General features: G+C 48.9%; 1 protein-coding gene across 1 annotated transcript in view; it reads left to right on the top strand.

Annotated features, from left to right (window-relative positions):
• Window positions 1-8,378: 8,378 nt before the first annotated feature.
• Window positions 8,379-24,676, top strand: part of MUC16 (mucin 16, cell surface associated) — a 92,404-nt gene continuing 76,106 nt past the window's right edge. The window contains exons 1-3 of the mRNA XM_072722141.1: window positions 8,379-20,913; window positions 21,991-22,404; window positions 24,075-24,188. Coding sequence (XP_072578242.1) covers window positions 8,379-20,913; window positions 21,991-22,404; window positions 24,075-24,188 — 13,063 coding nt within the window. The remainder of the gene's footprint in view (window positions 20,914-21,990; window positions 22,405-24,074; window positions 24,189-24,676) is intronic.

The raw sequence follows: 24,676 nt of genomic DNA, 5'->3' as shown, positions 1-24,676 counted from the left end.
TTGCGATGTGAGGTTTCCACAGGTGTGACTACAGTGAACAAAAGTGCCCTGTCTTTTACTTCCCCAGCTGAGACCACGACCAGAACCTCTGCTCCTGGAAGACAGAACAATCTGTCACTTCAGGCTCCAGCCCAGGTTTAACCAGCCCTGACAGCAGGGCGACAGGTGATGCTCAGGCGTCCTCACCTGACCCAATGAGGGAGCTCAGAAGCACACGGGGCGCCCCCACGGGGCATAGCACAAGCATGGCTATGCCTGGGAGCTCTGAGCACTCCAGGGCACCCCTTTCTGGCACAGCAGCGTCACAGAACCCAGGGACAAGCTCAACCATGTCACAGTCCAGCTCATCTTCGGGAAGGAAAATAAATTCCTCTACTTACACATCCCCCACCATTAGCAATAGTCCTGATTCTTTTGATCTGTCCACCACAGCAGTGACTGGGGCCTCTCCCTTAGATCCCAAGGCCTCAAGCTGGGTCTCTTCATCAGCATTTGCCAACCTCCTGGCACAGACTAGCCACGCTTCTCCTGAGACTAGAAACCCAGGGCTGGAGCACACCAGCCCGGGAGTGGAGACAGGCCTGGCCAGAACCTCACCAGGAGCACTAACATTTTCTGAAGCCAAGAGAGAACCCCTCCGGACATCCACCTCTGCACTGTCAGAGGCCTCATCCCACAGAGGTGAGACTTCTGGGTTAGGAAGCACCTGTTCCTGATTGTGATAGTTTGCCTCCATTCATGAGTAAGGACCTGCTGCCTCTGCCTTCTTGGAAATGGGTTTGTTTTCCTTGGTTGGTCATTGAGGATGGTAAGAAAGCCCCTTCCTTTTTTTTTATGGGGTATTTTGCTTGTATTGCTTCAGGATTCTGGGTGCAGGGAAATGACCAGTTGGCCATGGTTGCCACTATGGCTCCCTATATCTGGTTTTCTAGGACTGTAGAGAAGAAGTTCACTGTAGAAGTTGCCTGCATATACCCAGAGTATGGGATTGCTCATCCATATTGTGCTTTGTAGCCATTCCTGATGAATATCACATTTTTACTTTACTTTAAGATTTTATTTATTTGTTTGTTTGAGAGAGAAAGAGAGAGAGAAAAAAAAAAGACAAATGGAGGGGAGAGGCAGAGGCAGAGGGAGAAGCAGACTCCACACTGAGCAGGGAGCCCAATTCAGGGCTGGATGCCAGGACTTTGAGATCATGACCTGAGCTGAAAGAAGATGCTTAACCGACTGAGCAACCCAGGCACCCCCGAATATCACATTTTTTAAAAAGATTTATTTATTTGAGAAAGAGAGAGCATGAGCAGGGAGGAGGGGCAGAGGGCGAGGAAGAAAGACAAGCAGACTCTGTATTCAGTGTGGAACCTGACACAGGGCTTGATCTCACAACTCTGAGATCACGACCCTGAGATCATGACCTGAGCTGAAACCAAGAGTCGGATGCTTAAGTGACTGAAACACCCAGGTGCTCAGTGCATATCACATTTGTTAAACACTTTTTATTTTTATTTTTTTAATAAATTAATTTTTTATTGGTGTTCAATTTACCAACATACAGAATGACACCCAGTGCTCATCCCGTCAAGTGTCCCCCTCAGTGCCCGTCACCCATTCACCCTCACCCCCCGCCCTCCTCCCCTTCCACCACCCCTAGTTCATTTCCCAGAGTTAGGAGTCTTTATGTTCTGTCTCCCTTTCTGATATTTCCCACACATTTCTTCTCCCTTCCCTTTCACTATTTTTAGTGAACCTTTAGTGAACCTTCTCCCTTCCTTTTCACTATTTTATTTCATTATATTCCCTTTCACTATTATTTATAATCCCCAAATGAATGAGAACATACACTGTTTGTCCTTCTCCGATTGACTTACTTCACTCAGCAACACTTTTTTTTTAATTGAGGCAAAATATATAGTTCAGTGGCATTAAGTACATTCACATTGTTCTGCAACCATCCCCACTACCCAACCCCAGAACTTTTTTATCTTTCCAAACTGAAACTCTCTTCCCATTAATCCCTAACTCCTCATTTCCCCATCCTCCCAGCATCTGAAATCACCATTCTACTTCCATCTCTACGAATCTGACTATTCTAGGTACCTCATATATGTGGAATCATGTAATATTTGCCTTTTTGTGTCTGGCTTATTTCGCTTGGGGTAATGTTTTCAAGGTTCATTCTTATGGTAGTAGGTGTCAGAGTTTTCTTCCTTTTTAAGGCTGAATAATATCCCATTGTGGATATAAACCACCTTTTGTTTATTCACCCATAGGTGGACATCTGGGTTGTCTCCACCTTCTGTCTATTAAGAATCATGCTGCGTGAACATTAGTGTACAAATACCTGTTTGAGTCTTTTTCATGTTTTAGGGGCAAATACCTAGTAGTGGGATTCCTACACAATGTAATGGAATACTATATTTTTATGTTTAGGTTTTGAAACTTCTTCTTGGGGTCACCTGTTCTCACCCAGATGAGAATCAGCCCATCATAACTAAGCTTCCCCAGGTATCCCTGATTGATGAGATCCTTCTCAGTAAGACTGGTGGCTTCTGTGTCTGACTCATCTCCCTGAGATGACTGATCACATCACCTTAGTTGTCATTATCTTTAAAAACAAACAGCTTCCCATCAGGAATCTTTCTTTTTTAAAAATATTTATTTATTCATGAGAGACGCAGAGAGAGGGGCAGAGACATAGGCAGAGGGAGAGCAGGCTCCTCACAGGGAGCCTGATGTGGGGCTTGATCCCAGATCCCAGGATCACGACTTGAGCCAAGGCAGGTGCCCCACCGCTGAGCCACCCAGGCATCCCTCCCAGCAGGAATCTTGACAGTCTTTCCTGACACTCTCTAGTCTATGCCCTCCACTATGACCTATTAGAATATCTGACTTGAAGTCACTTGGGCAGCCGTCAGCCTCACTCATATACCTCTTTGACCAGCACATTCTTTATGGAATAGACCAGCACTTTGATGCCCATGACCTTCCAGACTTAATGTGGATTCTGATGATGCTGGAATTAAGGAGAGAAGAGAATCAGTTACTGCCCATTAATACCTTATTCCATTGTGCTTGTTCACGGCACAATTCTTGTGCAGAGTTGGTATTTAAATCACCCCTACCCTGTGTTCTCCTGTCTCTAGCCTTTGACTAACACTTCCTTGTAAATAATCTTTGTTTCCCAAAGTGTGATTTTTCTCAGGTGCCTTCCTTCTAAACTGACCAATATCCACCCAACCCACCTGTCTCTCCTACAGGCACTGATGGGACTGTGGTGTCCATCACTAACTTTTCCACATATGAAAATTCCTCATGGCTGAACAGTGACCCTTCAACACCTGTGACAGTGGTGGACTCTGCAGGTATGATAGCCGCTGCTTAGCTTTGTCTCTCTAGGAAGCATGCTTTCTGATCCCTGGTAAATTGTGCTTTTGCTAGAACTAGTCTGAGAAATTGGCACTACCTGGATTTCTCCTAAGAATGTAGGTCTCTTTGCCGTTTCTTCAATATGGAACATAAGTATCTCCAAGAACACAAGAGATCATACTGTGTTCAGGACAAATTCATTAGTATATGGCTCTTACTGAAAGAAGTCCCAAACTATCATGATAAGAATTGATCACGGACGGTTGATGGTTCCTGGAATGATCCTTATGTGAGAAAAAGCCACCATCTTGGAAGATGTGATGCCACGAGAAAGTCAACTCTGTCCTAGAGGTTTTTCTGAAAAGGAAATGGTTCTCTCTTGTCAGGAAGAAGTGATAGGAGTTTGGAGACTGACCTATCATTTTATAATCTAATATTCCCTGCACTTAGTTTCTCTTTAAGGGTCAAACAGGAGTTTCCAAAATGGGAAATAATAATAATAACAACAACAATAATAATAAAATAGATATTAAATTATGCCCTAATTCCTTGGAAATAATATTCAGTGGTCAAGAGTTTCAGATGGGTTAGCAGGGACCACAGGCACTTGGTGAATAAGGCCGGATATGGGAAAGGAACAATACATGTAGAAAAGGAGAAACAGATTCTCCCTCAGGTGGTCGGAAATGGGATTGTTAAATGTTTTCTCAGGATAAACTCAAAAGAGATCAATCTGACATTCATAGAAACCTCACCACAATAACTAATACCTCCTAACATCATGAGTACACTTTTTAGCAATAGAGGGCTGGGGGGAGCCAACTATACTGTCCAAGTCACAACTTCTCCTGATGGCCAGCAGATGACCATTTGCTGAGGCTTCCGGAGTAGGTCAGACATGGGAGGTCAATCAATGATGAATTCACATATCATAGGTAACGAAGACAGAGTATCACCAAATGCTTTCGCTTGAGACCAATCAATACAACAGTCCGACCATCAACACGAAGCTCTTCTATTATTATGATGCAGGCCATCTTGTGGGTTTGACTTCATGCCAGCAAGAGAATTCTTCCTTGCAATGTGCCTTCTCAGAGATAAATGAGGACATGGCCGAGCCAGCATCGAGTGAGAGCATTTCTTATCTATGCACATCTTGAGGGAATGCTAGGCTGACACCTCAATCCTCTTATCCTTCAGGGACTCAGGAATCCGTGACAACCACCAGCAGGGAGCTCAGTGAGGGAGCACATGGAGACACCACATGGTCAACAAGTGACCCTGCATCTCTGATGACTACCATCAGCCTGGGTACGTATGATTATCTGTGTACACTATGTTTAACACTGGTCTCTGGGATAAAATAATTGATTGCCTGGGTCCCACGTGCTGGTACATAATCAAAATTTTCTGCTGTTGTATCCAGAGGCTATTGATAATATATATTTATTTTTTATCTTTTAACTTACCTTATTTAAATTCAATTAGTTAACATATAGTGTGTGTTCAGTTTTAGACATAAAGTACAACTACTCATCTGTTGCATATAACACTCATTGTTCATCACATCACATGCCCTCTTAATGCCCATCACCTATTTACCCCATCCCCTCACCCACCTCCCCTCCAGCAGCCAATATTTTTATGGAGAAGTTATTTATTTATTTATTTATTTATTTATTTATTTATTTATTTATTTATAAAGGTTTATTTATTTATTTTAGATACAGAGAGAGTAGGGAGGGGCAGAAGGAGAGGGAAGGAGAGAGTCCTCAAGCAGACTCCTCGCTGAGCACAGAGCTCAATGTGAGGCTCGATCCCAGGATCCTGAGATCGTGACCTGAGCAGAAATCAAGAATTGGTTGCTTAACTGACTGGGCCACACAGGCACTCCTGTTTCTAATATGAATTGTTTCTTAGTAATTTATATGTTCAAGAACCAATCACTTCAACCTTCGGAACAGATATAGTATCTCTACAAATCAGCTGACCAATTGTGAAGAGCCTTCCTAACTCAGACACCAGGTCACTAAGGTCAGGGATTTCCATGAACAGAGAAAGGAACACTTGTCATAAGTTTATCCTATGGGTCACTTCATAAGTATAAGATGATTGTAACACTGTCCCTTGTTACAATGTTCAGTACATGGCCTGCAGGTGAGAGGTGTCAACGTATGGTGCTTAAGTAGATGGATACAGTTGTCCTGAGTCCTGAAAGCAATCATTTGACATGTCTTTTGTGCTAGACATTAAAATGTTCCACCTTTTCCTGATGAGAGGTGAAAGAACATGAAAATATATAGGAAGTAAGGTGCCTTGGTTGACCTCTTTCTTTAACCTGTTAAAACCAAGCCATAGAACTTTTAATTAGAATCACAATTTTGAAGTCTAGGGGATAAAGGCAGATATCAGACTAAAATTGATTGATTGAAGGTTGGACCAAGGAGGAAAAACAGAGCAAAAGGTGGGAGAGTTTTCCCCTGTTCCCAGGTAGAATCTTTACCCTCCATTAAGACAGGAAGATGTGGTACATAGGTCCACATGGAGGCCACACTGATATAGAAAGGTGGGATGCCAGGGGGAGCCCTGCAGGCAGTAGACCAAGCTCATATACCCAACATCAGACACAAGGATGGATGATAGGATTCCTACCATCCAAAGGAGCAGAATATGTACAGATTTATAAGGAGAATCAAAACCAAAATAACCCCCCCCTTTTTTAATCTCCTTGCAAACTTCCTAACTGAAGAGCTGTTTTAGTCACAGGCTTGTCCACCAGAAGCCCAGGAACATCTGAAGATATCATAAATCCAACCTCCAAGGGGTCCAGCAGTAGCTACAAGACCAGGACCACTGTGGAAACTTCTTTTAGAGAGACTTCAACAGAGACTGCTATGACCACAGGGAGTGACAGCACCAGACTCCTTCACTTGCCCACAGGAACCACGGTGCCAGCAGAATCATCTACAGAAATGGCAGTAGTTACAAATAACACCTCCCACTCCCCATATCCAGTTACAGCTCGGGCCACTGCATATGCTGAAACGCCAGAAAGGACAAGCCAGTCAAGAGGAACAATGTCCTTCCTCCACCCAGAGGCAACTTCCACAGGGAATGTCCAGCAAGTCAGCTCAGTCCTGACTTCCAAAACAACTGAAGTGGACTTGTCCACACGGCTTGGCTCCACTGAGGGAATTGCAACGGACACACATTTCCCCTCCAGCACATCTTCCACTGGCCTTCAGGACTTTGAAACAAGTTTAGTTATAACCCCCAAGATAGCCACAAGCTCAGTGACAGAGAAATCTGGACTTGAAGCCAGGACATGGGTCAGCACTATGGTCACTCCTTTCACTGCCTTCAGTAAAAAGGCAATGACAGCTGAATGGCTTTCAGGTGGATCTGTGGATGGGACTTATTCGCCTGCTAGCCCATGGTCAAAGCAGACAGCTAGGAATGGCCCAACACTGAGTGCCTCCCCTGTGGATCCAGACACAACTTTTACCACCCTCCCTTCTGATGGGTCGGAAGGCTCAACCACTATCAGCCTCATCAGAATGACAAGAGAGAAAACTGGCTCCTCTATATCTGCCACCTCCCCTTCAGTGGGGCCTAAGTCTGAGTCCATCACAGGACTGGAGACCACTGAAACTGCATCTCCACCTGAGGCCCTTTCTGTGACATCATCTCCTACAGAACTAACAAGCAAGGGTGGGACCCCCACTGTGAGGGTCATCACCTCTAGCCCCAAGGGAGCAAGGTCAGTTTCAACTGTAATGCCTAGCCCACAGAGGAAGTCCAGAACCACAGACAGCACCCAAGCACCAGAGACCTCTCCATGGACTGTCACAGACACAGCTGCCCACTTCCATGCCACTGGCTTGCCCAAAGACACTTCTACAGGCAGGACACTTGCTTCCTCAGCTGTGGCTGTTGCAACAGCTGAACAACAGTCAAGTATATCTGTGGGTGAGGCTTATTCATCTGCTATCACATGGTCAGAGAAGACAACTGGAAGTGATCTGCATGATGCGTCTCCAGAGACCACAGACACATTGCATCTAACCTCCATAGAACAAACCACATCACCATCTCGGACCTTTAAAAGTCAAGCCATTACCAGCCCCCCCAGTGCCTCAGGAGGAAAAATGAGCTCTTTACCATCTATCATACTTCCTTCAATGGGATCTAAGACTCTGGTGGCCATCACAAATGTAGTGACAAGTGATGCTCCCTCTAGGACTGGACTACTGTCACAGACCTCATCTCCTGCAGAAATGAGCACCGTGGGTGTAACCACACCTCCCACTCCAGATGTTACCACCACCATCACCACCATGGGAACCAACCCAGTCCTGACTACCATGTCTGACTCAGAGAGGACAGTGAGCACTCTGGCCACAGAGACCAGCACATCTGCCCTAGAGCATCCTTCCACATGGTCACCTACAACTGCTTCTGCCCCAACATCAGGCCTTTGGAGTTTAAAAAAAATAACTTCAGTTTTGGAAGTCACAGGTTCCCCTGAAACAAATTCTGCAATGGGCACAACTTCATCCTTAGCATCAAGCACTGAATCAGGCTCTACATCTACTCCCCATGACATTGCGACTGTCACTGGAACCAGCCTACCCATTCCATCTTCTCATGCTTCAGCTGAAGAGATGAAGTCCACAGGTATGAGAACATTCAGTCATTCAGACACGACGGCATCTATGCCCATCTCAACTACTTCTGGTATTGAAAGGATGAGACCCTCATCTCCTCATATTTTAAGCACAAGTTGGACTACTAGTAGAAGAGAAACATTTCTACCTGTTTCAGTAGTTTCTACTGACCATTCAAATGCAAAGTCTGATTCTCTGCCCACTCCTGACTGGGATACTGGGATATTTGTGTCATCAGCCACAACCACTACCTCAGTTCCTCAAGGGGACACAACTCAAACATTCCCTGTGGAGAACATAATCAGCTCAACTACCTCACAACAGCCACTATTTACAACAGAAATGACAAGTGGGGTCACACCTGCATATGTGGAAAGTAGTTCTAGAGTCACATTCTCATGGAAGCTAGACAATGTCAGCAAAGAAGCAGAGCAGAATTCTACCCAGGTTTCTGCCACAATATCTGAAAGCACATCCCAGAAAACTGGCATTACCATGAGGAAAAACGCTGTAACGTCTGAAGTACCCACTGAGACTACTAAGGAGGACTCCTCTGAAAGGATGTTAACCAATGGCCCTGCGTTGACCACAATATCACCAAACATCCCAAAAGAAATGAACACCAGGCTCTCTACCTCCCCCAGCATGGCAACTATAACCATGGCTAGCAAAACTAACATACCTGGGCCCTCATCAGAGGGCACACAAACCACAGATGCATCATTCATAGTCTCCAGGACAGAGAGTCACATGGCTGAGACTCAGGGTTCAGGACAGACAGACATGACCATTAGCATGGACACAGGATCTGAGAGGGTGCCACAGACAAGCCCTTCCTATGAACATCACACCACATCCCCATCTTCCCTGGTGCCTTCACATGCCATGAGGTTGACTTCTCTAACATCCCCCACATCACAGACCGGTGGCCTTTCTGCACCTGTTCCTGCCACCTTACCTGGAACCTATGACCCACTGATGACCACTGGCAGTTGGACAACAAGAATGGCACCTGCGACAAGTTCACCTTCAGATTGGATCAGCACCTCAGAAGGGATACAGGCCACTTGGGAAACCTCTACTGCCACAGCAGACGTCCAAGATTCCATTAACACAAAGGTAACCAGTGTGGGGACCATCACTTCCACACAGGAGTCCCACTCCTCTGCACCCCCTGGCTCAGAGAACCATAAAGAAACCACTCCAATCATCACCTCTTACCTAAATGAGGACTCCATGGTCTCCACACCATTGCCAGGCCTCCCTGACACCACCAAGCTTGAGACACAGTCAAAGTCACCCCTGTCTCTGGAGCCAACAGGCACCAGCACTGTGCAGCACACCATCATGGCCAGGGAAAACACAATTGTACCTTTGGGGCTGTCCCCTGCTAGTCCTACTATGGCCTCCTTGACAGATGTCATCTCCTCTAGCGGGATGTCTGTCTCTGGCCCTACTCAGTCCACAATGTCACCAGACATTCCCACAAGTATCAACAGCAGGCTCTCTACCTTCCCTGACATGACAGTGTCTGCAGGAATGACCGTGGCCACCAAAACAGTCCTCTCTGGGGTCTCATCTCAGGGCACAGGAACCACAGATGTATCAGCTACAGCCTCCTGGGCAACGAGTCACATGGTTGGGACTGAGGGCTCAACACAGTCACACATGACCATTAGCATGGACACAGAGTCTCAGGGGGTGCCACAGACAAGCCCTTCCTCTGATGTCGACATCAGATCCCCATCGTCCCTGGAGCCCTCACATGCCGTGAGCTTGACTTCGCTAGCATCCCCCACATCACAGACCAGTGACCGTTCTTCATCTGTACCTGCCACCTCCCTTGGAGTCTCTGACCTGCTGAAGACCACCAGCGAATGGACAACAAGCATGGCACCTGTGACAAGTTCACCTTCCGATTGGATCAGCACCTCAGAAGGGATACAGGCCACTTGGGAAACCTCTACTGCCACAGCGGACATCAAAGATTCCAGTAACACAGGGGTAACCAGTGTGGAGACCATCACTTCCTCACAGGGGTCACAATCCTCTGCTCCACCTGGCTCAGAGACCACCAAAGGCACCACTCCAATTGTGATCTCTTCCCTCAATCAGTCCTCCACAGTCTCCACACCATTGCCTGGCCTTTCTGAAGCCACAGAGCTTGAGACACAGTCAAAGTCATCTCTGTCTCTGGAGCCAACAGACACCAGCACCATGCCTCACAACAGCATGGCCAGGGAAAACATCACTGTCCCTTCTGGGCAGCCCACTGCTAGTCCTACTATGGCCTCCATGACAGATGTCATCTCCTCTAGCGGGACGTCAGTCCCTGGTCCTGCTCAGTCCGCAATGTCACCAGACATTCCCAAGAGTATCAACACCAGGCTCTCGACCTTCCCTGTCACGACAGTGTCTGCAGATATAGCCATGGCCACAAAAACAGTCCTCTCTGGGGTCTCATCTCAGGGCACAGGAACCACAGATGTATCAGCTACAGCCTCCTGGGCAACGAGTCACATGGTTGGGACTGAGGGCTCAACACAGTCACACATGACCATTAGCATGGACACAGAGTCTCAGGGGGTGCCACAGACAAGCCCTTCCTCTGACGTCGACATCAGATCCCCATCGTCCCTGGAGCCCTCGCATGCCATGAGGTTGACTTCGCTAGCATCCCGCACATCACGGACCAGTGACCGTTCTTCACCTGTACCTGCCACCTCACTTGGAGTCTCTGACCTGCTGAAGACCACCAGCGAATGGACAACAAGCATGGCACCTGTGACAAGTTCACCTTCCGATTGGATCAGCACCTCAGAAGGGATACAGGCCACTTGGGAAGCCTCTACTGCCACAGTGGACATCCAGCATTCTGACCACACAGCAGTGGCCACTGTGGGGAACATCACTTCCACACAGGAGTCCCAATCCTCTGCCCTCCCTGGCTCAGAGACCCCCAAAAGCACCACTCCAATTGTCACCTCTTCCTTCAGTCAAGACTTAATGATATCCACACCATTGCCTGGCCTTTCTGAAACCCGAGAGTTTGAGACACCGTCAAAGTCATCCCTGTCTCCAGAGCCAAGGGTCACCAGCACCGTGGGCCACACCAGAATGGCCACCGGGAACACAATTGTCCCTCATGAGCAGTCAACTGCTAGTCCTACTGTGGCCTCCATGACACATGTCATCTCCTCGAGCCAGGTGTCTAACTCTGGCCCTGCTCAGTCTACAACGTCACAAGACGTTTCCATGAGTGTCAATACCATGGTCTCTACCTCCCCTGTCCTGACAGTGTCTGCAGATAATGCCAGAACAGTCTTTCCTGGGGCTTCATCACAGGATGCAAGAACCACATCTGCTTCAGCCCTGGCCTCCCAGGCAGAGAGTCAAACGACTATGACTGAGGGCTCAACACAGTCACACATGACCATTAGCATGGACACCGAGTCTGAGAGGGGGCCACAGACAAGCCCTTCCTCTGACGTCGACATCAGATCTCCATCGTCCCTGGAGCCCTCGCATGCCATGAGCTTGACTTCTCTAACATCCCCCACATCACAGACCGGTGGCCTTTCTGCACCTGTTCCTGCCACCTTACCTGGAACCTATGACCCACTGATGACCACTGGCAGTTGGACAACAAGAATGGCACCTGCGACAAGTTCACCTTCAGATTGGATCAGCACCTCAGAAGGGATACAGGCCACTTGGGAAACCTCTACTGCCACAGCAGATGTCCAAGATTCCATTAACACAAAGGTAACCAGTGTGGGGACCATCACTTCCACACAGGAGTCCCACTCCTCTGCACCCCCTGGCTCAGAGAACCATAAAGAAACCACTCCAATCATCACCTCTTACCTAAATGAGGACTCCATGGTCTCCACACCATTGCCAGGCCTCCCTGACACCACCAAGCTTGAGACACAGTCAAAGTCACCCCTGTCTCTGGAGCCAACAGGCACCAGCACTGTGCAGCACACCATCATGGCCAGGGAAAACACAATTGTACCTTTGGGGCTGTCCCCTGCTAGTCCTACTATGGCCTCCTTGACAGATGTCATCTCCTCTAGCGGGATGTCTGTCTCTGGCCCTACTCAGTCCACAATGTCACCAGACATTCCCACAAGTATCAACAGCAGGCTCTCTACCTTCCCTGACATGACAGTGTCTGCAGGAATGACCGTGGCCACCAAAACAGTCCTCTCTGGGGTCTCATCTCAGGGCACAGGAACCACAGATGTATCAGCTACAGCCTCCTGGGCAACGAGTCACATGGTTGGGACTGAGGGCTCAACACAGTCACACATGACCATTAGCATGGACACAGAGTCTCAGGGGGTGCCACAGACAAGCCCTTCCTCTGATGTCGACATCAGATCCCCATCGTCCCTGGAGCCCTCACATGCCGTGAGCTTGACTTCGCTAGCATCCCCCACATCACAGACCAGTGACCGTTCTTCATCTGTACCTGCCACCTCCCTTGGAGTCTCTGACCTGCTGAAGACCACCAGCGAATGGACAACAAGCATGGCACCTGTGACAAGTTCACCTTCCGATTGGATCAGCACCTCAGAAGGGATACAGGCCACTTGGGAAACCTCTACTGCCACAGCGGACATCAAAGATTCCAGTAACACAGGGGTAACCAGTGTGGAGACCATCACTTCCTCACAGGGGTCACAATCCTCTGCTCCACCTGGCTCAGAGACCACCAAAGGCACCACTCCAATTGTGATCTCTTCCCTCAATCAGTCCTCCACAGTCTCCACACCATTGCCTGGCCTTTCTGAAGCCACAGAGCTTGAGACACAGTCAAAGTCATCTCTGTCTCTGGAGCCAACAGACACCAGCACCATGCCTCACAACAGCATGGCCAGGGAAAACATCACTGTCCCTTCTGGGCAGCCCACTGCTAGTCCTACTATGGCCTCCATGACAGATGTCATCTCCTCTAGCGGGACGTCAGTCCCTGGTCCTGCTCAGTCCGCAATGTCACCAGACATTCCCAAGAGTATCAACACCAGGCTCTCGACCTTCCCTGTCACGACAGTGTCTGCAGATATAGCCATGGCCACAAAAACAGTCCTCTCTGGGGTCTCATCTCAGGGCACAGGAACCACAGATGTATCAGCTACAGCCTCCTGGGCAACGAGTCACATGGTTGGGACTGAGGGCTCAACACAGTCACACATGACCATTAGCATGGACACAGAGTCTCAGGGGGTGCCACAGACAAGCCCTTCCTCTGACGTCGACATCAGATCCCCATCGTCCCTGGAGCCCTCGCATGCCATGAGGTTGACTTCGCTAGCATCCCGCACATCACGGACCAGTGACCGTTCTTCACCTGTACCTGCCACCTCACTTGGAGTCTCTGACCTGCTGAAGACCACCAGCGAATGGACAACAAGCATGGCACCTGTGACAAGTTCACCTTCCGATTGGATCAGCACCTCAGAAGGGATACAGGCCACTTGGGAAGCCTCTACTGCCACAGTGGACATCCAGCATTCTGACCACACAGCAGTGGCCACTGTGGGGAACATCACTTCCACACAGGAATCCCAATCCTCTGCCCTCCCTGGCTCAGAGACCCCCAAAAGCACCACTCCAATTGTCACCTCTTCCTTCAGTCAAGACTTAATGATATCCACACCATTGCCTGGCCTTTCTGAAACCCGAGAGTTTGAGACACCGTCAAAGTCATCCCTGTCTCCAGAGCCAAGGGTCACCAGCACCGTGGGCCACACCAGAATGGCCACCGGGAACACAATTGTCCCTCATGAGCAGTCAACTGCTAGTCCTACTGTGGCCTCCATGACACATGTCATCTCCTCGAGCCAGGTGTCTGACTCTGGCCCTGCTCAGTCTACAACGTCACAAGACGTTTCCATGAGTGTCAATACCATGGTCTCTACCTCCCCTGTCCTGACAGTGTCTGCAGATAATGCCAGAACAGTCTTTCCTGGGGCTTCATCACAGGATGCAAGAACCACATCTGCTTCAGCCCTGGCCTCCCAGGCAGAGAGTCAAACGACTATGACTGAGGGCTCAACACAGTCACACATGACCATTAGCATGGACACCGAGTCTGAGAGGGGGCCACAGACAAGCCCTTCCTCTGACGTCGACATTAGATCTCCATCGTCCCTGGAGCCCTCGCATGCCATGAGCTTGACTTCTCTAACATCCCCCACATCACAGACCGGTGGCCTTTCTGCACCTGTTCCTGCCACCTTACCTGGAACCTATGACCCACTGATGACCACTGGCAGTTGGACAACAAGAATGGCACCTGTGACAAGTTCACCTTCAGATTGGATCAGCACCTCAGAAGGGATACAGGCCACTTGGGAAACCTCTACTGCCACAGCAGATGTCCAAGATTCCATTAACACAAAGGTAACCAGTGTGGGGACCATCACTTCCACACAGGAGTCCCACTCCTCTGCACCCCCTGGCTCAGAGAACCATAAAGAAACCACTCCAATCATCACCTCTTACCTAAATGAGGACTCCATGGTCTCCACACCATTGCCTGGCCTTCCTGACACCACCAAGCTTGAGACACAGTCAAAGTCACCCCTGTCTCTGGAGCCAACAGGCACCAGCACTGTGCAGCACGCCAGCATGGCCAGGGAAAACACAATTGTACCTTTGAGGCTGTCCCCTGCTAGTCCTACTATGGCCTCCTTGACAGATGTCATCTCCTCTAGCGGGATGTCTGTCTCTGGCCCTACTCAGTCCACAATGTCACCAGACATTCCCACAAGTATCAACAGCAGGCTCTCTACCTTCCCTGACATGACAGTGTCTGCAGGAATGACCGTGGCCACCAAAACAGTCCTCTCTGGGGTCTCATCTCAGGGCACAGGAACCACAGATGTATCAGCTACAGCCTCCTGGGCAACGAGTCACATGGTTGGGACTGAGGGCTCAACACAGTCACACATGACCATTAGCATGGACACAGAGTCTCAGGGGGTGCCACAGACAAGCCCTTCCTCTGACATCGACATCAGATCCCCATCGTCCGTGGAGCCCTCGCATGCCATGAGCTTGACTTCTCTAACATCCCCCACATCACTGACCAGTGACCGTTCTTCATCTGTCCCTGCCACCTCACCTGGAACCTATGACCCACTGATGACCACCGGCAGTTGGACAACAAGCATGGCACCTGTGACAAGTTCACCTTCATATTGGTTTAGCACCTCAGAAGGGATACTGGCCACCACAGAAGCGCCTACTGCCACAGGGGAATCCCAGCCTTCCAACAACACAGCGCTGACCAGCATTGGGACCATAGCTTCTGCAGAGGAGTCCCACTCCTCTGCCCCACCTGGCTCAGAGACCCCCAAAGGCACTACTACAATCGTCACCCCTCCCCTCAGTCAGGACTCCACCGTTTCCACACCATTGACTGGCCTTTCTGACACCACAGAGCTTGAGAAACAGTCAAAGTCATCCCTGTCTCCAGAGCCAAAGGACACCAGCACCCTGTGGTACACCCGCATGACCATGGAAAACACCACTGTCCCTTCTGAGCTTTCCACTGCTACTCCTACTGTGGCCTCCACAACAGATGTATTCTCCATGAACAGGATGTCTCTCCCTGGCCCTGCTCAGTCTGCAACATCCCCAGACATTTCCAAGAGTGTCAACACCATGGTCTCTACCTTTCCTGTCCTGACAGTGTCTGCAGATAATGCAACGGTCACCAACACAGTCCTCCCTGGGGCCTCATCACAGGGCACACATTCCTTGGCTGTATCAGCCATGGCCTCCTGGGCAGAGAGTCACAAGGTTGGAACTCAGGACTCATCACAGTCACATATGACCATTAACATGGACACAGGGTCTGAGTGGGCGCCACAGAGAAGCCCTTCTGAACTCAACAGATCACCATCTTCCCTAGTACCTTCACATTCCATGAGCTTGACTTCTCCAGCAACCCACACATCGCAGACCAGTGGCTTTTCTACACCTGTCCCTGACACCTCACCCGGAGCCCCTGATTTGCTGACGACCACCGACAGATGGACCACAAGCTTGGCAACTGTGACAAGTTCACCTTCAGATTTGATAAGCACCTCAAATAGGATACAGTCCACATGGGAATCCTCTACTGCCACAGCAGAAATACAGGGTTCTGACAACACAGTGGTAACCAGTGTGGGGACCATCATTTCCACACAGGAGTCCCACTCCACCACCCCAATTGGCTCAGAGACCCCCAATGTCACCACCCCAATCATCACCTCTTTCCTCAGTGAGGACTCCACAGCCTCCACACCTTTGGCTGGCCTTTCTGAAACCACGGAGTTGGCAACACAGTTAATGTCATCCCTGTCTCTGGAGCCAGGGGACACCAGCACCAGGCAGCACACCAGCATGGTCAGAGAACACATCACAGATCACACTGAGATCTCCACTGCTAGTCCTACTGTTGCCTCTATGACAGATGTCATCTCCTCTAGCAAGATTTCTGTCCCTGGTCCTACTCAGTCCACCATGTCACCAGACATTCCCACGAGTATCAACACCAGGCTCTCCAGCTTACCTGTCATGAAAGTGTCTGCAGGGATAACCATGGCCGCCAAAACAGTCCTCCCAGGAGCCTCATCACAGGGCACACGAAGCACAGATGCATCAGCCACATCCTCCTCGGCAATGAGTCACACAGTTGGGACCAAGGACTCAACACAGTCACACATGACCATTAGCAAGGACGCAGAGTCTGAGGGGGTGCCCCAGACAAGCCCTTCCTCTGAACATGATGTCAGATCCCCATCTTCCCTGGAGCCCTCACATGTCAAGAGCTTGACTTCGCTACCATCCTTCATATCGCACACCAGTGGCCGTTCTTCACCTGTCCCTGCCACCTCACTTGGAGTCTCCGACCTGCTGCAGACCACCAGCAGAAGGACCACAGACTTGCCACCTGTGACAAGTTCACCTTCATATTTGATCAGCACCTCAGAAGGGATACAGGCCACTTGGGAAGCCTCCACTGCCACAGTGGACATCCAGCCTTCCCCCAACACAGCACTGAGCAGCATGGGGATCATCACGTCTTCCCAGGAATCCTCTTCCTCTGCCCCACCTAGCTCAGAGACCCCCAAAGGCACCACTCCAATCATTACCTCTTTCCTCAGTCAGGACTTGATGATCTCCACATCATTAGCTGGCATTTCTGAAACCACAGAGCTTGAGAAACAGTCAAAGTCATCCCTGTCTCTGGAGCTAGGGGACACCAGCACCCTGCGCCACACCAGCATGGCGACAGAATACATGACTGTCTCTCATGAGCTGTCCACTGCTAGTCCTACTATAGCCTCCATGACAGATGTCATCTCCTCGAGCAGGATACCTGTCCCTGGCCCTGCTCAGTTTACAATGTCACCAGATATTTCCACAAGTATCAGCACCATGGATTCTACCTTCCCTGTCCTGACAGTGTCTGCAGATAATGCAATGACCACCGAAACAGTCCTCCCAGAGGCCTCATCACAGGGCACACAAAGCACAGATGCATCAGTGACGATCTCCTTGGCAGAGAGTCAAACGGCTGGGACTCAGAGTTCAGCACAGTCACACAGGACAATTAGCATGGACACAGGGTCTGAGGGGGTACCACAGACAAGCCCTTCCTCTGAACACCACACCAGATCCCCATCTTCCCTGCTCCCTTCACATGCCATGAGTTTGACTCCTTTAGCATCCTCCACATCACAGACCCTTGGCCTTTCTGCACCTGTCCCTGCTACCTCTCCTGGAGCCCGTGGCCCGCTGACCACCACTGGGGGATGGACCACAAGCTTGGCACCTTTGGCAAGTTCACCTTCAATTGGGAGCAGTGCCTCAGAAGGGATACAGGCCACTTGGGAAGCCTCTACTGCCACAGCGGACATCCAGCCTTCTGACAACACAATGGTGACCAGCGTGGGGACCATCACTTCCGCACAGGAGTCCCACTCCTCTGCCCCAATTGGCTCAGGGACTCCCAAAGGCACCACTCCAATCATCACCTCTTCCCCCAGTGAAGACTCCATGGTTTCCACACCATTGCCTAACCTTTCTGAACCCACAGAGTTGGAGACCCAAACAGTGTCATCCCTGTCTCCAGAGCCCGGGGACACCAGCACCATGCAGCACAGCAGCATGGCCACGGAAAACATGACTGTCCCTTTTGAGCTGTCCACTGCTAGTCCTACAGTGGCCTCCACATCTGAGGTTAACTCGTCTAGTAGGATGCCTGTTCCTGGCTCTGCTCATTCTACAATATCACCAGATGTTTCCACGAGTACTGACACCTTGGTCTCTACCTTCCCAGTCCTGACAGTGTCTACAAAAACAGCCATGACCACCAAAAGTATCCTACCGGGGGCCTCATCCCAGGGAACACGACCCACGGATGCATCAGCCATGGTCTCCCTGTCAGAGATTCACACAGCTGGGACTCAGGGCTCAGCACAGTCAGACATGACCATTAGTATGGACACTGCATCTGAGGGGGTGCCACCGACAAGCCCTTCCTCTGAACACCACACCAGATCCCCATCTTCCCTAGTCCCCTCACATGGCATGAGCTTGACTTCTCTAGCTTCTCCCACATCTCAGACCAGTGGCTTTTCTACACCTGTCCTTGACACCTCATCTGGAGCCCCTGACCCGCTGAAGACCACCGACGGAAGGACCACAACCTTGGCAGCTGTGAGAAGTTCACCTTCATATTTGATCAGCACCTCAGAAGGCACACAGCCCACTTGGGAAGCCTCTACTGCCACAGAGGACATCCAGCATTCTGACAACCCAGTAGCGACCAAGGTGGGGACAATCACTTCCCCACAGGAATCCCACTTTTCTGCCTCACCTGACTCAGAAGCCCCCAAAGCCACCCCTCCAATTGTCACATCTTTCCTCATTCAGGACTCGATGATCTCCACACCATTGCCTGGCATTTCTGAAACTACAGAGCTTGAGACACAGTCAAAGTCATCCCTGTCTCTGGAGCCAGGGGACACCAGCACCCTGCGGTACACCAGCATGGGAATGGAAAAGGTCACTATACCTTCTGAGGTGTCCATTACTATTCCTACTGAGGACAGCAGGACAGATGTTACCTCCTCGAGCAGGCTGTCTGTCCCTGGCCCTGCTCAGTCTACAATGTCACCAGACATTCCCACTAGTATCAATACCAGGCTCTCTACCTCCCCCAACATGGCCCTTATCACCCTGGCCACCAAAGCACTCTACCATGTGGCCTCATCACAGGGCACACAAAGCACGGATACATCAGCGACAGTCTCCTTGACAGAGAGTCACACAGCTGAGACTCAGAGCTCAGCACAGTCAGACATGACCATTAGCATGTACACCGGTTCTCAGGGGGTGCCCCAGACAAGCCCTTCCTCTGAACACCACATCAGATCTCCATCTTCCCTGGTCCCTTCACATACCATGAGCTTGACTTCCCTAGCATTCCCCACATCACAGACTCTTGGCCTTTCTACACCTGTCCCTGCCACCTCACCTGGAGCCCCTAACCTGCTGACAACCACCGGTGGATGGACTACAAGCTTGGCACCTTTGGTAAGTGCACCTTCAGATTGGAGCAGCACCTCAGAAGGGATACAGGCCACTTGGGAAGCCTCTACTGCCACAGCGGACATCCAGCCTTCTGACAACACAGCAGTGACCAGTGTGGGGGCCATCACTTCTGCACAGGAGTCCCACTCCTCTGCCCCACTTGGCTCAGAGACCCCCAAAGGCAGGACTCCAATCATCACCTCTTCCCTCAGTCAAGACTCCACAGTCTCCACACCATTGCTGGGCCTTTCTGAAACCACAGAGTTGGAGACACAGTCAAAGTCATCCTTGTCTCCAGAACCAGGGGACAGCAGCACCATGCAGCACAGCAGCACGGCCATGGAAACCACGACTGTCCCTTTTGAGCTGTCCACTGCTAGTCCTACTGTGGCCTCCATGACAGAGGTCATCTCATCTAATAGGATGTCTGTCCCTGGCTCTGCTCAGTCTACGATGTCACCAGACGTTTCCTCGAGTATTGACACCAGGCTCTCTACCTTCCCAGTCCCGACAGTGTCTGCAGATACAGCCATGGCCACCAAAACAGTTCCCCCCGGGGCCTCATCACAGGGCACACAAACCACGGGTGCATCAGCCATGGTCTTCCTGTCAGAGAGTCACACAGCTGGGACTCAGGGCTCAGTACAGTCAGACATGACCATTAGCATGGACACAGCATCTGAGGGCCTGCCCCAGACAAGCCCTTCCTCTGAACAGGACATGAAATCCCCATCTTCCCTGGTGCCTTCACATGCCATGAGCTTGACTTCTCTAGCATCCCCCATATCACAGACCAGTGCCTTTTCTGCACCTGTGTTTGCCACCTCACCTGGAGTCCCTGAACCGCTGATGACCACTGGAGGATGGACCACAAGCTTGGCACCTGTGACAAGTTCACCTTCAGATTGGAGCAGAACCCCACAAGGGATACCGGCTACTACTGAACCCTCTACTGCCACAGTGGAAATCCTGCGTTCTGACAACACAGCAGTGACCAGTGTGGGGACGAACCCTTCCACACAGGAATCCCACTCCTCTGCCCCACCTGGGTCAGAGACCCCCAAAGGCACCACTCCAGTTGTCACTTCTTCCCTCAGTGAGAAATTCATGGGCTCCACACAATTGCCTGGCCTTTCTGAAGCCACAGAGTCTAAATCACCCCTGAGTATGGAACCATGGGAAACCAGCACCTCTAGGCCCACCTACCAGGCCATAGAGAAAACTACTCTCCCTTCTGATGTGTTCACCAGTAATGCTGTCGAATCCTTCAAAACAGGTATCTTGTCCTCTAGTAGGAACACTGTCCCTGGCCCTGCTCCATCCATGTTACCTGATATTCCTGCAGGAATCAACACCAGGCTTTCTACTTCTTCCCTTTTTTGATCATAGGAAAATCACCCTCTTAACCGATACATCCTTTGGGGATGTATCAAAGATCACTCTTGGATGCATCAACCACAATCCTGGGTAGAGTGGTTGGTTTTAGCACAGGCTACATGACCACTAGTATTGTGAATGTTTGTAAGGGGTTATGTGAATTTTTTTTCTTTTTTCAAACTTTGTGCTTCGTCTTTCTGGCAGTGATCCCTTCCACGATATTACTTTTAATTTTTTTTCACAGTATCTTTAGTAAACGTCATTTCCTATTCCTGTGACCTCACTTCTCATTTTTGTCCCTGTAAAGCTTAGTTTCTTCTTATAGTCTTGGAAACTAAAATCATTTTACCTCTAGTTTTTAAGAACACCTTCCTTGAAACATTGGCCACCTTTGATGTTACTACAGATTTTAAAAGTATGAATATTTTTTTATAAATATAACTTTAATTAATGTGCTGACTAGCCTTTGTAGATATCATACACCTTCCTCTGTCCCCTTCTCTGTGACCTATGCAGAGCCTCTTTCCAGTTGATAGTATCTGTTCTATGGAGGAGACCACTATGTCTACTTCAGTACTTGTCTTTTTTTGACCCCAGAACATTGAGACAGGTCCACTTTCCCATGTCTTTTCTGGCCTGCAGGAGATACTCATATCCCTGGACTCTAGTTCCACCACTCCCTCATATACACCTTTATCTCCTCGCCCACCATGTTTTGAAGTGTTCCAAGTCTGATATTACCTTTTCGGTTTTGGTTTCAGACCAGCCTTCATCTGGCCAGTGTGCTAAAATTTCAGGGGAAATCTCTCTCTCACTCTTATGCTTCTCTCTTGTGCAGGGTCTGCTGGTATAACCTCCTCTCCAGAACCCAAGTTTTCCATGTCTGTGTCAGAAACTACTTATCACCTGAGCACAGTAAGGCTGTCTTCAGGTGAGGTCATTTCAACTGACACATCGGTGCCTTCTCTGTCTGCAGCTACAGTCACATCTGGAGTTTCAGGTGCCAGCCCAGCTGCCTTCTCAGCCAGTCCATTTTTGAGAACAGAACCAGGCCCTGGAGATGCCATGTCCACCATTGCAGAGAGTCTACCTTCATCAGCTTCAATACCATTCCCCTCTTTGACCTTCACTACTGCTTATTCTTCAATCAGCCCAGCCCCTCAGGGAATTACTTCCTCACTGGTTACCCAGCGTACAGTGGGCACCAACATCGGGACAGAGAAGAGCACTGCTGAACAACCCTTGGCTGTGGTCAGTACTTTGGAGACATGGACTGAACCAGTCAGGACATCTTTGTCGTCCAATGTGGATACCAGAATAACAGAACAAATTCACTTGGAAGCAGTGACAAGTCCTTCTCAACTTCCTCTAAATTCAACACAGTTGACAAGTAAGGTCCCACAGCTCCTATACTCCTATTTTTAGTGGCTTATATGAAATGACTCTTTTCCTGAGAGGCATAAGGGAGTGAATAAGGAACTTATAACTGCACAGAAATTCTTTTAGGAAACATTTGTTGATCTATCCTCAGTCCTAGGCTAGAAACTAGGAAACAAAGTATAAGTAAGCAAGTAGATGATTCTAGTACCGTGATAGATGTTTTAACATTACTATGATTATGATGATAATGCTAACAACAGCAGATTTTTTTATAGGGCACTTATTCTGTGTCAGGCACTGTTGTATTAAGTTATTTAATTCTTATTGGAACACAATTTGAAGAAAGGATGATTATAAGCTCATTTTTACATATTAGTAAAATGAGGCACAGACGGTTATGTAATCCACTCAAAATCGATCACAAAGCTAGTAAGTGGTAAGAATTCAGATTGTGTGGCCCTAGGAGTCTATGTTTTTAGTTATTAGGCTAAGTAGGAGTGGTCAGAGAGGGGGGTGAAAAAGCAGGAGATTCTGACATTGCAGAAGCTTTAGGATGGTTGAGTTTTAGGAAGGAAAATGGTCAGTTCTGTCAAATGCTACTAATAGTCAAATTGAAATGAGGTGAGTCCTTCTATAACATTTGGGCACTCAGGGACTTTAATGAAGGGAGTATGAGTAAGTTGCAAAGAACTAGAACTAGAACTACACATAGATGCCGGGGAGATATCCCCCCTTTTAATTACATTTTCTAGTTTAAATTCAATTTGCCAACATATAGTATAGCACCCAGGGCTCATCCCATCAAGTGCCCTCCTCAGTACTCGTCACTCAGTTACCCCATCATCCCCCCACTGGCCTCCCTTTCCACAACCCTTTGTTTGTTTCCCAGAGTTAGGATATCCCCCTTTGAATTGAGTGTGTTTTTATATTAAGAACAGAGTCAAAAGTAAGGGAAAAGTGAAAGGAAAAGGTGAGCAAAGGAAATGATGGAACCAAGTAACTATGCAATGTGGGAAGGATTCGGGGTCAAGGAGGTACACCATCTCCAAGAGATCCTTAGATGAAGAAGGGAACCTCTTGGGGATTCCATTCCTCTGAAAAGTTGAATTTTCCCCCAACTTTTGTTTGGGAGACAAGTGTAAAGAAGTCCTCTAACTACTTTAGCACCTGCATTGCTAGACAATATCTATAGGAAGACGAATTGACTACCTCTCAATTCACAGTAAAATTAGGCACATTGAACGGTGTTGATGCATGTCTTAAAAGGTGGCTCAGTACTTGAGTCATGGGTGTTCAGTAAGCAAGTGATGAGTGGGATGATAAGAATGTAGATGAGTGGTTGGATGGATAGAAGGATAAAAGGAAGAACAGAAAGACATAAATGAAAGAAGAGAGATCCGATATATAGAAGGGAGGCTTGATGTAGAGAAGGGAGAAAAGAAGGAAGGATGGATGGGTAGATATAGGGATAGATGGAAGGAAAGATGGACAAATCTACAAGTGGATGAATGGGTCAATGGACAGAGGTGGCCACTCATAGCACATAGCCTGGCTCAAGTCCATACAGGTGGACTTGAGAAGAATTGAATTGTATAGTCATCTAAGTGGATCCAGTCAGACAGTGCTCTCCTTCTGGATAAAATGAATTAACTCAGGTTTCTTCTCCAACCTCACTTGCAGGGACTGATGGCATCGTGGAACGCATCACAAAGATACCCAACGAAGCAGTCCATGGAGGTGCCACAGGACCAGACCATGTCCATGTGTCACCCACATCATCTGCTAGTCCTAGAGGTAGGTTCAACTTTGCTTACTTCCCAGTAATCCCACATGTGGCCTTATTTCCTTTTCCAGAGAGATGGCATGTTTGTTTCTTTAGAGGAAGAACAATGGTGGGGTGGCCATGGGCTTCCCTGTCTTAGCTGGATTTTTGTCTAATAGCTACCGGGTGGATGTTGCCACTTTTCTTTTACTCATAACATGCATAGTGAGTTGAGTTCAAGATTGGATATGTCAGTTCCACAAATATGACCCAGTTTAACTTAATTCTTAAAATGCTTATTAATCACTTTCATTGTATTAGAGACTGTGCTGAAATGGAGGATGCACAGATGAAAATACTGTATCCATGGAGCTCTCAGACCAGCAGGGAAGCAACAAAGGAACAGAATTACTATGATGCAACTTTAAACACATGCAATGAAGATGTATTTGAACTATAGAAGGAAAGTTTAATGAGGAAGATAATATTTGAATTGGGTTTGAAAGAATGACTAGGGATT

Source organism: Vulpes vulpes, chromosome 9 (assembly GCF_048418805.1).
Source record: "Vulpes vulpes isolate BD-2025 chromosome 9, VulVul3, whole genome shotgun sequence".
Classification (NCBI taxonomy): Eukaryota; Metazoa; Chordata; class Mammalia; order Carnivora; family Canidae; genus Vulpes; species Vulpes vulpes.
Note: the sequence above shows the minus strand (reverse complement) of the source record. Positions and strands in the feature narration are given on the sequence as shown.